We start from the raw sequence: 17669 nt of genomic DNA on the forward strand, positions 1-17669 counted from the left end.
TAAAACAAATAACCAAGTTTTACTTGCCAAGAGAAACGACCATTTCTGCTAATGGTATACACAAATATAATTACCTAACTTAGAGGCTATTCACACGATTGTTGAAAATCGGGCTAGCCTCCGCTAGCCCAGTTTCCTACAATCGTGTGAACCACCGAGCTCAGCTGCGAGCCCAGTGGTTCATGAGTGGGTAGCCTGCCCCTTAAACCGGGTTTTCAGAGTGAGTGCTCCGCAAATTCGGTTTTTGGGATCGTGAGTAGCCGCGGCACAGCTACTCATGAGTAGACCCCTAGCAGGAGGCTGAAAAGCAGCCTCCCAGCTCGGGGGTCTCCCCAGTATGCCCTGCGCACTTGCACAGGGTATACCGGAGCTTCCGGGGGCCACGCAGCCCTCGAACTCCCCAGCCCCTGCGGGCTCCGTCACGGAGCCAGCAGTCGTGTGCGCAGCCAATCCAGCTGTCCAGGGCTCCCACCCTGCTCGCCTGCGGGAAGAGTGGGCTTAGCCCACTCTCCCCGCAAAACCGGATCTCACTGATTGTGAGACGCGCCTCAATATTTACTTTACTGGTCAAGTTCAGATGTACAGGATAACCACAGTTATAGCTGGTTGGGCTTGTAACTGAAGTACACCTGAACGTGTGAAACTGTGGTTATGGGCCAAAAGCTAACTCCAGTTTGCCTCGCCAAACTCCAACTGGAACCTTCAGTTATCTCTACGTTTTGCCGCCAACTGAGCTTTTGCCACCGGAGTGTTATGCCTGAATGCTCACTCAGCTATAACCATGGTTTTGTGCCTATTCCAAACTCTAATCATAGAGGCAGCAGATATGTGCCTCAGCGGCCGGGCAGCAGGGAGGGGCCCCCCTCTCCTTCAACTGGAGTTTGGCTGGCTACAGCTTAGTGAATGTCTGCAGTGTGATTTGGAGTTAAGAACTGAAACCTTGGCCATGCTTAACTCCAGTTAACTTGTACGTCTGAACCGGGCCACTGAAGCCCAATAAGCAACTGAAGTCAGGGTTCTTATGAAACAAAACAAGAGAAAAATGCATCCAGGCTTAACTTTTAGATTTGTACTGTTTTCCCTGTCTTATGCAACTTTCCCCTAACCTTTGTTAACTTACATTAATGCCTCTTGAAAGACATCCTCTTTCTTCCCTTAGGTGGTTTCCCAGTCTTAATACAATCACCAGCTTCTTACCAACTGTCCCTTAAAAACTCCACTGTGCCTCTGTCTCTGTTACTCTCTGCTCAAAACAGTCACACACTGCATAACTCTGCTAGCACTTGTTATCCATAGACTTTAATGGGGCAGCAAAGCCTTAACGACTTTTGAAGCACTGGCCAGAATTTCACTATATCAAAAAAGGATTGTCTTCCTAGACAAGCCTGACAGAATACATCAGCCATTTTCACACAAAAAAAAGTGGGTGGGGGACTATGGTACACTGTTCTGAAGTTTGGAGAAAAAAGATCAAAATGTCAATTTTCAGCACCTTTAAACTTACTGTAGCTGTGACAATTTTTAATCAAATCTTGAAATTCAGCACATTTGTAGACCTCATTGTGTAGATCACACACACCAAGTTTCAATGTACTAGCTCACAAGCTGTCATATTTATAAGCAATAGAAGTTTGAGGCTTATAATGCAGAACCCTATTTTTGCTACTCACCTTAACTAAAGGGGCACAAGGAATTCTCCACATGTTGCCAATCCTGGGAGCTGTGGTTTACAAATCAAGATGTGAAACCAGGATTTGGTTTCATAACCTGGTTTGTAAGCCACAGTTAAATCATAGCTTCCAGGTTTGGATGACAAGTGGAGCTATGCATTAATGAATCACAATTCCTCTGTCACAACTCTGCATCTGAGCAGAGAGGAAAAGGGAGTGGGGAGGCGGGATCTTGTGGGCTTAGCACTCTTTTGGCTTCCATTCCCAATCCAAAAGTGCAGCATTACAAAGCATTACATGCAGTGCAGCATTACAAGGCTGGAACAAGAATTTTGTTTTTGCAAAGCGCTAGCAAACTATGTCATTTTTAGCCTACAGGGGCACCTCGATATTTGCAGGTGTTCCATTCCCAGCTGCAACAGCGGATACAGAAACAGTTAATATTGAGTCATTGGGGCTATGAGATCGTGCGGGTTAGGTTCCCAGTCGTTGAGAAAATAACTGAAAATGACCTAAAATCAACCAGTTTGTGGGGGGTGGGAATGTGAGGGGAGGCTCCCTACCACAGTGCTCACCTGAGTTGTGCTGTGCCCCAAAAACTGCTGTGGGTTTTAAAATATATATATATATATAAAAACATAGCCATTTTGAGGCTCTTAAACACAAAATGGCAGCCAGAGATTACCTCCGTGGCATGTCCCCCCCACTTTTCCATGTATGCCGAAGTTAGGTGTCTTTTACCCAACTGCGGATATCAAGGTCTGCCTGTACTTTCTTTAAGAAAAATAAGCTTATGAGATCACCTAGCAGTGTGTGTGTGTGTCCCCGTGTCCCCATCCATTTGTTTGTGTCAACTTCACAATGTCAAGGTCTGGCCAAATGCCAGGGAAGTTCACGGCTTGGCTGAACACTGTCGACTGAATGACGTACGTTGTTTTTCAGCAAGGAGTAGACGGCTGGTGACAGGATTTATAGTGGAAGCCGATAGCTCCTAGCCGGCAATAATTCACAGCTTATCAGCCTTCAGCAAGAGGTGTTTGCTTCTTCTAATAGATTCTAATTGCGTTTAGCGTTTAGTGCACCTGTGTTGTTGTGGTGTCAGTGTTTCATTGCATAGTTCCGATTGGTCCCCCACGCCTTCTGCTGACTCAGGTTGCCGTGCCTGCTCTAAATCATTAGTTGGATCCACCACAGCCGTTTCATGAATCCTGACAGCCGGGCTCTGCCCCTCAGACACTCCTGAATCGGCAGGAAAGTTGACAGCTTCCCCTTCCTCCTCGCTGTCAGAGCTCGAGGGCATGATACACAATGCCTGGACCAATATGAACCAAATTGGATACAGTTGTAGCCAATTCATGATGGTGGACCCGCAAACATTTGTGGTACAAGTAGGCTAACTCGTGAACTGTCTAACTGATTTGAACCAAGTTTAGTCAAGTTGTAGGGATAGAGAAAGGAAAGTAGGAAGATTAGTTCTGATCAGAACATGTTTATTTAATGAAAATCCCAAACAGTAGTATTTTATGTGCATAGCCACACTATATAGTCATTCCATTTTCTTGGGAACTACAGTTCTATGATGGGGCTAAGGCAGGGGTTCCCCATCTTTTTTTAAACACGTGTATCATGTCTGCTGCAAACCTCCAGCTCAGGTAACCCCATACAGATGTTTAGAGTGTGTGTGTGTGTGTGTGTGTGTGTGTGTGTGTGTGTTTGTACAGACACATGTACACTTAAATATTACAGTTATGAGACAGGATACTCCTGTCACTAGCTTACATCCAGACTAAGTTACTCATGAGTACTCCAACTGAAATTGATAGCCCCATTAAGTTCACTAAGACAGCTCATGAGTAACTTAGTCTAGACATGTCAGTGACTGGAACAGCCCATCTCATAACTGTAACACTTAAATTTGTCTGTATTTATGTATATACATATAAACATACAAACACAAATGTAGGTGTTACAGTTAGGGAGACACAGGCACTAGTTGACATCCACACTAAGATACTCATAAGCAGTTTTATTGAAATTCATGAGACAAGTCTATACGTCCCATTAATTTCAATGGGAGTACTCAGTACTAATTTTCTGAAGCCTGTCAATCAGAAGCAGATGAAAAAAAGAGTCTTCACCACTCTTTTGACAGCATTGCTCAGTATGAAAAAGTCCAGTTACCAAAATGGTTACCAAGATAAATGGAAATCAAAGTGATGGTGTGCACTTATGGAGCCCATTTAAGTTTTCAAACTGTCTGTTTTGAAATGGAATTATGGAAAAATACAAGTGGAGCATAACACTTTTTCAAGCTACCAGTGGCAAGCATTCATGCCATGTTATCGTCCTCTGCATTGCTCGAGTTGGGCATGATTTGTTTAAAAAAAAAAAGTCCCATAAAATTCTCCTCAGCTGGTCCGTTCCAAAATTGCTGTCAAAGAAAGTAAAAGCATCTGAAGTTCCTATAAATATTTAAAGCACCATCATTCTTATACTGAAAGCAAAGAAATGTTAGATTCCAAACATTGGGTAGTATATATTAAATAAAAATAAATAAAGATGTTCTTTTTTAGGAACGATTTAAGCTCAAATTCGAAACATGTCTGAGCCAGTTAGATATAAAAAGAAAATGTGGGTAAGAGCCTGAACCTTTATATGCTGCTAAGGAACTATTTATGGTAGTGAAAGGATGAGCATACTTGTGCAAGAACCATTAATAATGGTAAGACAGCCACCAAATCATAACAGCACTCTTCCATTTACTCTAAGTTTCAGTTTCCAGCCTTGGTGAAGGAAATCTTTCTGGGATATTTACAAGAGGGCATGAAGGCACAGCTCTTTTCTGTTATTTGTTTCAAGCATCTACAGTAGTCTTCATCAGTATACTGCTTGTGAACATGAAGGTACCGTGCAGCGATCAGAGCTAATAGAGATAAAGCTTTTCTGTCCAGTATGCCCCAAGACTCTGGGTTCCACATGAACATGTTTGCCTGCAGAATTGGGACACACCTGTCTGCCCTACAGCTATGCAGGTGTGCAAACCTTCAGCCTTCCAGCTGCTGTTAGACTATAACTCCCATCATCCTCAGCCAAAGTAGTTAATAGGCATGGATGCTTGGAGTTGTAGTCCATCAACAGCTGCAAGCTCAAAATTAAGCAGCCTCAAAGTTGCGCAGGCTTGAGCTATAGTGTGCTTAACAAGAGCTGAACACAGCTAATGTCAGTGAGATAATGGTTCCAACAAATAGGTCCCTGTGGAGCTCTGAGATGTAGGTCAACATGCAGTCTGATGTTTCTGACTTGGAGTGTAATCTTTCTTTTAACTGCAACAGTTACCTATTCCTGGCTTTATAAAAAGTGCCAATGGTTAACAGATGGGACAGATTGTAGAGGTTCATCTGTGGTAACCTTCACCCACTCTCCTTTTTCTATATTATTGACAGAATAAAAAGTAAGTTATTTTTTAAAAAAAGAATAAGCGAGCAGAAGGGAAGTGGGACAATGCCCCCAACGGCTATTACTAGGGATGTTTCAGGCTCGAAATAGAACACTCTCTAAATAAAGGGCCTGTTTTGAGCTCAGAACAAAACAAGCCCCTTTCGAGCACCATTTTGGAGGCATTTTTCCCTTGCTGCTTGGTTTTCTGTCACTGGCTTGTGACTGGCTTGCAATCTCCTTGCACTTTGGTTGGCTTGCTATCATACAAATCAAGTGTTGTCATGGGCAACTGTGTCCCCATTGGCCCGGGGAGGGAGGAGGAAAGTGGGTTATGTAAAATGATGGAATTTCAAAATGTTTTCAAAAGAGACAGGGAGGTACTGGGAGCTCTTATACTGTGCCTGAAGAGGATACATCAGAAGAGGAGGAAGGAAAGTTTGATTTTGTGGTTTTCTTTTCTCAGCACTGAGTAAAATAGGCTGTGTAACTGCTGCTATAACTATCTGGTTTTGCTGGATCTCAGATTGACAAAGGCAGAACTTGGGTGCCTTCCTTCCTTGAGTTGTGGTTTGTTTTGTTTGTGAGATAGTGTTGTGGTACGAAATTGACAGTGGCAGCTCTGTGTGTGTGTAAAAAATATTTATTGGTGATTGCTGTGATGAGCTGAGCTCCATGTCTGGCCTTGAGATTAACTTGTGCTTCACTCACTGCTCGGCAATCTGCATTGCAAGGTATACACAGTCAAAATGTAGCTGAAGTTGCTCTAGTTGAGCCTGTGCGTCTACGCTTGCTAAGGGTGCTGCTGTGCATGCTAGGGTGGTGGGGTTGGGGAAAGGTTAAACATTTGTTAAATCTCCTGCTAAATTGTACACCCCTGAACTAAATGAATCAATGACTCAGTATAAGACAGTTTCATAGGTATCCTAGAGTACTGAAAAAGCAATGCTGGAAAGGAGTGGGAAGAGATTATATATTCTGTGGTGTAGAACAGAAACTATACCTTCCATTCCAGTGCCAAAAGAAGAGTAGCTGATAAGAATATATCTCATCTCCTCAGAGCATGGAGAATGTGTATTAGGACTAGAAATGCCAAGAGAAACCAGCTTTTACATTGCATTCAGCATGTTGGCTCAAAAAACCATGCACAAGAAATATGTGAAAGATAGTCTGTATCAGTGGCACTTCACCAGTTAGAAGGCCGTTTTGTGTATACAAACTCACCAAAGAGGCCACTGCATTCAATTGTCTATGCAGTTACTGCCATCTGGTGGTACAAATCTGCATTGAAGCAAAACTGTACATAATACAAGTCAGGAACTGTGGCCTGTTTAAAAAGTAATTTGTAATGTAAATCTGTTTTGAAAGAAACCAAACCTTAATTACAAAGATGCTAGTAGATTATTTAACACAGGCCTTGACAATTTTTTTCCGGATATAGGGGCCAGCCCGAAAATTTAGGTGCCAGACAAAAGGCATGGCAAAATCACCAGATTTAGTGACAATCACTGAGAGGGCATGGGGTAAATGGGCTTCTTCTCATTATCCTCTTTACAAGTAACATACTTAGAACAGAAACAGGGCTGCTTTAACAGTACTTAAAGATGTTATTAAACAACACTACTCTAAATATCCTAGTCTAGGTGCCACGGTTAAATTTCTAGGCATCATGACTCCATGGTGCCTGGGATTTGTCAAGTCCTGATTTAACATAATATACTAAAATATGACACTACCTGCTTTGGGTGTGAATTTTGAAGCTGAGAATCTAACAGGCATCTGCTTTTTATTTTCTCCAAAGGAAATGAATGCAAATTATACAGGTGAAACTCGGAAAATTAGAATATCGTGCAAAAGTCCATTAATTTCAGTAATGCAAATTAAAAGGTGAAACTGATATATGAGACAGACGCATTACATGCAAAGCGAGATAAGTCAAGCCTTAATTTGTTATAATTGTGATGATCATGGTGTACAGCTCATGAAAACCTCAAATCCACAATCTCAGAAAATTAGAATATTACATGGAACCAAGAAGACAAGGATTGAAGAATAGAACAATATCGGACCTCTGAAAAGTATACAGTGTACTGTGCTTGATTGGCCAGCAAACTCGCCTGACCTGACCTCATAGAGAATCTATGGGGCATTGCCAAGAGAAGGATGAGAGACATGAGACCAAACAATGCAGAATTGCTCAAGGCCGCTAATGAAGCATCCTGGTCTTCCATAATACCTCATCAGTGCCACAGGCTGATAGCATCCATGCCACGCCGCATTGAGGCAGTAATTGCTGCAAAAGGGGCCCAAACCAAGTACTGAATACATATGCATGCTTATACTTTTCAGAGGTCCGATATTGTTCTATTCTTCAATCCTTGTCTTCTTGGTTCCATGTAATATTCTAATGTGCCCAATATGAGGGAGGCTCGGTTGTCGTGCACGCGGGACAGGGCCTTCTCTGTTGCTGCCCCCGGACTCTGGAATGCTCTCCCGGTGGCTATTCGCGCCTCGGTCTCCATCACAGCTTTTAGAAAGAGTGTAAAATCTTGGCTTTTTGCCCAGGCATTTATTTGATTCTCTGCTGCTGCTCTTTATACTCTGTATTGCTTTCATGCTTTTGTTTTAAATTTTTAATCAGATTTGTTTAATATTTTTCACTTAATATTTTAATTGTGTCTTTTTTACCAACTTGTGTTTAAATTTTTGCTGTAAACTTCCTTGGGATTGTTTTAATGAAAGGTGGTATATAAATTTAACAATAAATAAATAAATAAATAAATAAGGGTTTGGGGCAGGGAGGATCCAAAAGCTATCTTTATCAGTAACTCCCTGGATGGAAAAGAAAAAATCTGAATGTTAACTATTACTTTTTAATCCCACTTCCGTCTCAGGGCAATTCAACGTCACTACCAAATGCTACTGGTGGTGAAGGAGGATCTCAATTCGGTTTGAGGTCAAGAGTGATGAAAGGGTGCCCAGCAACCTTCCTTTCTCCCGCCTCCACATATCCTCTGTAATAAAATCCCTGGTGTGCATCCGTGTCAAATGCCTGGCGTGCGTCCGAGTCTCCCTCGGCTGTTCTGGGCATGCGCGGGGCGCATGCCCAGAACACGCCGAGGGAGACACGACCGCCGGGACCAGGCGGCCATGTTGGACTGCAGCACAGACACTTCCAACACTTAAAAACACACACAGCCACATTGAAACACATGCTCCGCTTGCGAGAGGGGGAAACCCGTTAGCCAGCACCGGCGGGCATGCGACCCCCGGCCATGCAACCCCCGGCCCCTGCGACCAACCGGCGACCCCCGCCCCATTCCCCTTCATGGCCACCAATGCCCAGCCCGCCCCCGAGGACTCCGTCCGGGTCCCGCAAAAATCTCACCCCCAACCAGAGCAGACTCGCTGCTGCCTGCAGTTCACCAGCAGCAAAAGCCGAAAAGGAGCTGGGAACCCGGTGGGGAGAAGCCGGAGGAGGAGGCGAGCTGGCAGCCGCTTAGTCAGCCAGCGAGCCGAGCGTCAGAGCCAACGAAGGAGCAGTTTCGCTCCCAGAGGTGGGGGGCGGCTGGGGGTGCGCGATGGAGCCGCGGGCCCTGCCAGGACAGCAGACAGCTGACGGCAGCACCTGGGGTCCTTGAAGATGGGGAGGCCGTGGGAGCCGCCGCGGAGACCGCCCCAGGAAATGGCCACCGAGCCCCCGCGCTGTGCGACGAGCAGCGGCGAGGCTGAGCGCCTTCCCCGGGCCGTCCAGGGAGACGCGCTGCCAGGCGCTGCAGCGGCGATGGTGGGAGAGGTCGAAGAGGAAGAAGCGGGTGAAGGGACAGGGCGACTCTTTAGCGGTTGCGCATGGCTTTCTCATCAGGTAGCCGGGCACATGTACGGCAAGGATAAGGGCAGAAAGTGAGGGTGTCGGGGGCAAGCTAGGGAGAGCGGGGCGGCGAGGCGAGGCGGGTCCACCGCTTCTACTGTGCTGGGTGTGAAGGAAGGAATGGAGAGAGAGGGAGAAAGAGAGAGAGAGAAGGAAGCAAGGAAAGAGGGAAAGAGAAAGAAAAAAAAGGAGGGAGAAGAGGGGGAAGGAAGAAAAGGAGGGAGAGGGAGAGAGAAGGAAGGCAGGAAAGAGGGAGAGAGAGGAAAAAAGGAAGGAAAGGAGGACGAGAGGGAGGGAGAAGGAAGAAAGGAATGGAGAGAGAGGGAGAAAGAGAAGGAAGGAAGGAAAAAGGGAAAAAGAAAGAGAGAAAAAAGAAGGGAGGGAGAAGAGGGGGAAGGAAGAAAAGGAGAGAGAGGGAGAGAGAAGGAAGGCAGGAAAGAGGGAGAGAGAGAGAGAAAAAGAGAAAAAGAAGGAAAGGAGGGCGAGAGGGAGGGAGAAGGAAAGAAAGAAAGAAAAAAGAAAGAGAAAGAAAGAAAGAAAGAAAGAAAGGCTACTAGCGCCCGTTATTTTAACGGGCTTCAAAATACTAGTGGTTAAGATAACTTTGTTACCCACGGGGGGGGCCTTCCCCAATATTAAATCCTCCATTAAATCCCACGGAAAGAATATTCCTCCTCCTCCATCTCCACCACCACGTCTTTCCCACTAGCCAGAAACCTCCACTGCAAAACGCAGCTTTGCTGAGATAAGCGACTACTGCTGTCTGCTATAGTTCATCTTACCCCCGTTACCAGGTTGCTTTCCGGCGTGCCTTATTCCCTCCGGAGCCCCCTTTGCTGTCTGGGAGGCTCCAGGAGGATATTAACCAACCCTCCCATCAGCGTCTTCCGTTCCCATGGAAACCAACTTACGTTTTAGAAACCGCCCCCATCCAGTTACTCAGACCACTCTCCTCTCCTCTGATTGGACAACACAGAGTTCCATCCCATCCTGTACAGCAGCAAAACATCCGCCCTTCTTGGCTGTTCATTGGCTAAAGCTCATATAACGCTCAGCTTTCTGGGAATTGTAGTTTAAATTTCAGGCTTGCCATGTGCGCCTATAAAGTTAGAAAACCACAATTCCCAGCAGCCATTTCTGCGAGACAGGGACGTCTGGGCGGTGTTACGCAAGTTGCCATCAGTGTTTGTACAGTTCACTGGTTCTTGTGCAGTTCCCCTCGTTTTTGAAACTTAAGAGGATGGGTTTGTAGAGGGGGGTAAATGGGCCCCGTAACATAGTGACCTCCCGTTCTACAGAATTCTGGGGGAGACGATCACATGACCAGTCTTGAGCCTAGAGTTCAATATCTCTCTTTGCATTCTTTTGGGAGGCACCCTTTATATTATAGAGCATCCCCTGTCTCTGTTCATAAAAGAATACAAAAGCAGCATCAGTGGTGTAGTCAAGACTGGGCAAGATGCGGCCGCTCTTGTCAAGATGGTGGTACCGGGCAGCGAAAACAACAGCAGGGGACTGGCATGGGTTGTTGAAAGCTGGAGGGACTCTTGGGCGAGAATCGAGGGGAGGCAGCTGCTTGCAGCCGAGCTTCTTCACGACCAGTCCGTGTAGTCTCAGCAGGGGCTCAGCTGACCCTGATGAAAGCAAGCAGAAGAGTACTAAACCCCTGAAGGAGTGGACCCTGATTGTCAACCCCTTTGGTCAACTGAAGGTGCGGCTCCCTTGCCATGTCTCTGTGTGCCCCCTGGACCCACACAAGTACCCCAGTGCTGACAGGGTATTTGTTACAATGAGTGGGCTGAACACCACCAACCCTCATTATAGTGCGGACCTGGATAATTTGTGTGTGAAATATGATGAGGTGCTAAAGGAAATGGCTGTAATCTCAGATGATCTGGACAGTATGGCTTCTGTGGATGTGAGGATCCCCATTAAATTTGGTATGTGCCATAACTGGTTAAAAAATGTATGTTGATGCAGCAATACAGTGACATCTAGTTAACCATGTGCTTCTGTGTGCATTTAGGATGGCGGCAGTAGGTATAATGTCCACCATTGCAACTGAAAGGCTTCTACTGCCAGGTCCAAATGTTCCTGTTCTCAGCTGTGGTTCAGTGATATCTAGGCAAAACTAGAAATACTTCTATTCCTGAATCCTGGCAGTTCTAGTAAGCTGAGTTTCTCTCTCACCTACTGTAGATGGCTGCTGTCCAGGCCCAGGAACCTACTTCTCAATTCCTGAGAGTGTCGGATTTCTGTGATGTAGCAAAAAGAGTGTCTTTGGCTTGGCTTTCAGATTCTGTTCAGCCATGAAGCTCAGTTTGTGATTTTTGGCCAATTACTATCTATCACTATCACAATTACTAACGCATAATAGTGTTTTAGGAAGAGAATGGAGTAATGTCATGAATTTCATGCCCTGAGTTCCTTCAAGTAAGTGTGGCATATAGATGTAACAACAACAATAATAAATTGGCTCACTAGATTGAGCCTTCTGGGTGTGATTTAAGTACTCCTTATCCTAAAAAGTGGATGTGAGGTGGGTGTCCTTTAACATTCTTGTAGTATGTTCAGATATTGGTTTGTGACATACCCATTTAATGGGAATTTAGAAATGGGCATGTGATTCCCAGTAAATTATCAAATACATAATTTGATCAAACTTTTGATTGTTTGGAATTTTAAATTATTTTAGACTTGGATATCAAGACATCGGGGAATGGCTGCGTGAAGATTGAGAAAATGGATTGTGATAGATGCAGAATAGAAACAGAGAAGGGAACTAGCATCTTGCAGTCAATAAAGGTACTGATAAGACATTTTCTTAAACATCGTTTTTCTTATTTTAGGAATGATGTATCATTAACCTTAGTACGATCCCGTTTTTTAGTGTGAATACTTCTTGCGTATGAAGTAGTGGATGATTTTAAATCCAATATATTGATTACAATATGGAAGTTATTAAACGAATAGGCTAGACTTAGAAATCCATTCTGTTTAGGATACTGATTGAAAAATTTCCATTGTCAGGAAAGAGATTTTTTTAAATGTGATTTGAAAACTACTCTTAAATAACTGGAAATGTACATGGTAAATCTAATTTTGAGCACTGAATGCTGTTGTCCTTCAGAAACCACCAATAGCGACCTAACTCTTATTTCTGCAAGATGTTTTGATGTCTTGTTTTGGCACCTGTTGCCATTGACTCCAGTTCATGACCTGCCCAGGATCATAGCGACAGGTGAACAAGATGGTGGTGGGAATGTCCATGGGCCCCTGAGGGAGTGGGGCCCCCAGCTGAGTGACAGATTTTTTGCTTTCCCCCTCGCTCCTCTCTGAAGAGGGGGGCATCTTCACTTCCTGTCGCAAGGCTCACTCCAACATGGCTACGCCTCTGGAGCATATCATCGCTAAAACGCCATTTTCCCTCAGCTCCATCACAAATTACAGTACATACTCACCTTAATTCATTGGGCTCGTTTCTTATTTTCCCATTGAGTTAAGGTCTTCTGAAAATCACAGTACAACAGAGGATTTCAGTTATCTGCATTCTCAAATATCTGCTGAGTTTGTTGCCATTTTGTGCAGGAAGGCATTAACAGCTGCAGAAATTCAGCTGATAGAACTTTTTCTGGCATTCAGATGTAGTAGTGGGGAACCTTTGCCTGCTGGGTTTCTGTCTGTTAAGCAGATATTATGTCATTTTCCAGAATGGTTGCTGAGAGATGCAATAGAATTCAAGAACTTAGACCCATTCTGTTTTATTGTGTACAGCATATATGGAAGCACAAGAAAGTATGTTCTTTTAATTTGTTTAAAATTATGTTCTAGAGTCAGAAAATTGACCTTCAGTCTAAAGGAGGGAAAGTGATCTGCTTGGGAACTCTTCAGGGAAATGCGGACATACATGTGTCACAAGAAAGTGTAAGCAATTTTCTTACAAAAATATTCAGTGATGTGGCACAATTGGATAAGCACAGTTACACAAGCTGCAAAAACACCCTTGTAGTTCATTCGTAAGAATAATTATTTTATTTCTGAGTATTTGTCTTTATTTTTAATTTTTCATGTGGCTGAGGCCCCACCATCTTTCTTAACTAAGGCATGACAGGGAGATATTCAGCTGTCATAGCACTGCTGATAATTGTCTCTTTCTGCTGGGAAAATCTGCAGCTGTTGCATTTCTGCTTGTTTCACAGTTGTTAACAGTAGACAACATCTGCTAGGGGGAGAGAGATGGAAAACACATACACAGAAACTTGCAGTGAACTGAACTTGATCTTTTCGTGCTTCTCTTCTTTGTCTCTAAAATTGGCACATTATTTTCACTACTTCACAACTGTACATGATTTTCTTTTAAAGCTTCTTCAATTGGAGTTGGTGCTGCTCCAAAAATGTTCATGGACAAGATGGCATACAGTGGATTTTAAATTCTAATTATCAATGTTGTATATTCCAGAGCATGAAAAGATGTGTCTAATTCATTTGTTTTGTGGAAGTGGGGATCAGCTCTCTGAGACAGTGTGAATTTCTAGTTAGAAAGTTAAAGTTGAAGTACTGGGTGTTTTCCAGAAGATGGCATCTTGGCCTTGTTTGTTTGCTCTTTGGGTAGTGTAAAGCAGAACATTTCATGTAGGGATATGTTTTGTGACGACTAGCAGCACCAAGAGGTAATAAATATCCCATAAGTGGACAGCTGAGAACTTTGCCATCAATTCAAAGTCTGCAAGAAGAGAACAATACAACAACTGTGCATAGTTGATTGCTGGCAGAAATAATTGTTCCAGGGTGTTCTTTGGGAACTATTTAAGATGAACATGATGTGCAATCTCTGATTAATACCTTTGTTTCATCTGATTGTGTTTAGGACATACTGGAATAAGAGTTTACTGTTGCACAACATATATCTCTATCTCTATATATCTCATAGTTAGGTCAACAACAACAACAACATTTGTACTCAATAGCTGTAATCTAGTCTCAGTTAAAACCATAAAGTGCAGTGGTGTCGAGAAGCAGGGTTATTGTGCTGCCTGCAAGAATCTTAAGTGACTATATAGGAAGTTACACAACCTTAGTCAAAGTTGGTTAGGAACATAGGAAGCTGCCTTCTACCGAGTTAGGCCCTTGGTTCATCTAGCTCAGTATTGTCTACACAGGCTGGCAGCGGTTTCTCCAAGTTTGCAGGTAGGGGTCTCCCTCAGCCCTATCTTGGAGATGCCAGGAGGAAACCTGGACCCTTCTGCATGCAAGCAGAAAATAACATTTTATTTCTAGAAAATAAAAATTGCAACCCACCAGAGATAATTGCAACCTAAGGCTGTAAACCTTAGTCCACCTATTAAGGAGTATATCCCAACAAACTCAGTGGCTCTTAAGCATACTTAGGTGCATGCTGCATAAATCAATTTTAGTGTATCAAAATGGTTTTAGCAGTATTCTAATAGGTCAGTGCTTGCAACTGTAGGGCTACATCCGGTTGCAACAGGATTCTGGTCTAAACCCCCAATTGGGGTTGGACATTCAGAGCTAGTCCCTCTGTTTCCCCTTCTGTTGCATGCTGACTGGGTTTATGGATTGATTGTTGTCAGTAACAGTTGTACACGCTCACTAAATTCCCCAAATGATGTTATTATACAGCAGTATAGAAAAGCCATTGAAGGCAATCTGGTAGTAGGCAGGGCAATGGAAATAATGTGGGTAACACTGCAGAGGAGCTGGTTTACATTGCTTGTGCTTTGGTGTTCAAATATAAGAACATCTAAATGCAAATAGGAGAGGCCTATATAGAAACTAGCTGGACTGGGCGCACAGCATCTGCACCTCTGCATCTGCGCCCTCATTCTCAGTCCCCCTCCCTCTTTCTCTCCAGCTGGCCTGGCCGCCACTTTCTCTCCCTGTCCACTAGCTGGCCTGGCCACATGGCTGTTGGCCTTATCTTCTCTGCTGTCGCTTTCCTCTTCCCCTCCCCTCGCTCATGAACTCTCACAAGAGTTGCCACGCATGGGACTAGCTATGGGTACATCTAAGAGAATTATATATAGACTAGCTTAACCCACACAGAATATCTGTGCGTTAGTACTTGATTGCTCCCCTCACCTCCTGCTGCAGCCCCTCTCACCCCAGAGATCTTTCCACCTTCACCTGAGCCGCACTCCTGTGCTGCCTCCTCTATCCATTTGCTTCCATCCCCCTAACCCCTCTTGGTCACTCCTCCATCCCCCTCAGCCCTCTTGATTGTGGCTGCAGCGTTGCTGGCACCTATTGGCCAAGCTGCAGCCTCCTATCCCCAGAGACCTCCTCACCCGAGCCACACTCCTGCTCCTCCCCACAGGAGCAGCAGCAGAGTTGACCAGGCCCTTCCCCGCTGTCGCCACTGCCATGGCCTCTCATTCCCCTCAGGCTGCTGACAGGCTTAGGCCCATCTCTCACCTTTCCTTCTTTCTCTATTCCCCTCCCTTTCTCTCTCCTCCACTTGCTTTCCCACTCTGTCTGTCTTCCCCTCCCTTCTTCCTCTCTCTCTCCCCCCACTTCCTTCCTGAGTTAACAGATCTTGTTCATCTGGTTTCCTCATCTAATTCACACAATGGCACCCTCTTTCTCCTGAAGGAGCTCTTTCTTCCCTCACCAACCCTCTTTTCGCAGACCCCTGCCCACTATCATGGTGTGTCTGTGTGTATATGTGTGTATTTATGTATATGTATATCTATCCTATCTATCTATCTATCTATCTATCTATCTATCTATCTATCTATCTATCTTTCTATATATATTCCTCTCCTCTACAATCAAGAACATCTTCTGACCAGTAACAGTTGCATTCCAACTGATCTTAACCATCACAGGCTCCTCTTCCCTGTATGCATATGGAATCCCCACTTCCCAATCAGGTACTTTTGCTCACAAACTCTCACAAGAGCTACCACACACAGGATTAGCCATGGATATGCCTTAGAGAATTAGATAGATAGATAGATAGATAGATAGATAGATAGATAGATAGATAGTAATCTGAGGGCAGAGCTGGACCTTGCTCTTGGCATGGGGCTGCAGCCAAACATTTGTCCCCATAAGAGTAAGGCAAGCTTATTAGCATTGCTTCCTTGACAGTAACCAATGTTGTTGAAGCAAGAGGTGTGCGTGTAAATGCACGTGATGTCATGACATTGGAGGAACAGTGGGAAGCTAGCAGCAACCCCGCGTTGAGCATAGCCTCTACTTTCACCCTTTGTTTATGGCTCCGATGTGTATGGTAGTGATTATTTTTTTGAAGGGATGTTCTTTTGGAGCAATAGAAATGCATAGAAACAATTGAAATTTATAGCATATCATATAATAAACCTATCCTGCAATTCTGTTGGGTCACACCATATTTGGTGTTACATATGTAAGTCTACTGATTGAAACCGGTAGAATTACTGTGGATTTACAGCTGTGGAATTAAGCATCCAACCCAGCATATAGCATTTATCCTCCAAGCACAATAGCATGGCAGCCAACTTTTTTAGAGTGAGAGGTTCAGCTTGCTTTCTCCAAGGCTAATTTCTGCAAGCAATCAGCCTGCATTATATCTGTTATGTGGGCTTTTATGACAATTTTGTTCCATCTGCTGCAGTCATCATTACAGTTAAGGCTCTGTCCATGTTTCCAATGTGAACCAAGACTGCCGGAGGTTTATAGCATTGCATTATAATTCCCCTGGCACTGAAATAGGACACTTTAGACTTCAGTGACTCGAGCAGATTTCTAGAAACAGAGAGAGATAAATCAGGCCACTTGTAAAGCAAATGAGCACATTAAAAGCTCCCTGGGACTGTTTCTCCCCATAAGGAGAGGCCAACCTAAAGAGCCATTTCCTGAGGCAGTGTGCCCCTTCCTTTGATCACATTGTACCTACTGGTGTGTGTGCACCTGACCAAGGGCTGTAAGCGCCAAACTCCTTTTATACATACAAATATAGGGGGGGTGGGTATGGTGCCAGGATCTGAACTCAGTTTATTTTGTATCCATACATGCACTGAGAGTAAAATGTCTGATTGGTGCTAGAGTCTTGTGTAACAATGATAGAAGGAAGGGTGTTGCATTCTGTTAAGAGGTGTGGGATTTTGATGAGCATCTGGCAGCATCTTACGTCTGTGAGGTAATTTGTGTATCATATGTTTCTGAAGAATCTGCAGCCATTGGATTACATCATGCATTTCTTCTATTTTATAAAGCGATGACAGCATTGAATTGTCAGAGCAGATTGTAAGCTGAACTAATGCAAAGCTGTAAATCAGTTTGGCATGATGGGATGCAACCTTGCACATAAAAAAAGGATTGAGCTGGAAAATTAAAAGCATACTGCATGTCTTATTACAACATAAATCAAAGTGGACCGAGTAGAACACAGTTAACTTTTATAAGAAATATAAGCATTCATTAAATCCTTTTGTTGATAGGTCTAGGTGACTGTAGAAATTGCTCATTTTGATAAAACATCATTGGACTCTTATTATTGTGACTTTCTCTCTTTCTGCCTGCTATGTTTTCTTCATTTTTCTTTTTAAAAACGAAGAAGAATGTACTGTCAGATTCCACCCACATCTGTTTTGAGCCCCCATTTGCACTGATAATCAGGAGACTTGGCTGAATGCTTTTATTCTGTTGGCCGCCTCCTCCAAACAGCCTTCCACATAAATTAATTTTTAGGG

General features: G+C 44.0%; 2 protein-coding genes across 6 annotated transcripts in view; one reads left to right on the forward strand and one right to left on the reverse strand.

Moving 5' to 3' along the window:
• CCDC146 (coiled-coil domain containing 146) overlaps positions 1 to 9984 on the reverse strand; it is a 116802-nt gene extending 106818 nt beyond the window's left edge. For 2 of the 3 annotated variants that reach the window (XM_053251311.1, XM_053251308.1), the window contains exon 1: positions 9759 to 9881. The gene's annotated coding sequence lies outside the window, so the exon portion shown is untranslated. The other variant, XM_053251310.1, reaches the window with a different exon arrangement.
• A 114-nt stretch (positions 9985 to 10098) lies between these two features.
• FAM185A (family with sequence similarity 185 member A) overlaps positions 10099 to 17669 on the forward strand; it is a 59409-nt gene continuing 51838 nt past the window's right edge. For all 3 annotated transcript variants that reach the window (XM_053258488.1, XM_053258490.1, XM_053258491.1), the window contains exons 1-3: positions 10099 to 10916; positions 11672 to 11781; positions 12808 to 12900. In XM_053258488.1, coding sequence (XP_053114463.1) covers positions 10436 to 10916; positions 11672 to 11781; positions 12808 to 12900 — 684 coding nt within the window. In that variant the 5' untranslated portion in view covers positions 10099 to 10435. The remainder of the gene's footprint in view (positions 10917 to 11671; positions 11782 to 12807; positions 12901 to 17669) is intronic.

Source organism: Hemicordylus capensis, chromosome 5 (genome assembly GCF_027244095.1).
Source record: "Hemicordylus capensis ecotype Gifberg chromosome 5, rHemCap1.1.pri, whole genome shotgun sequence".
NCBI classification, from domain to species: Eukaryota; Metazoa; Chordata; class Lepidosauria; order Squamata; family Cordylidae; genus Hemicordylus; species Hemicordylus capensis.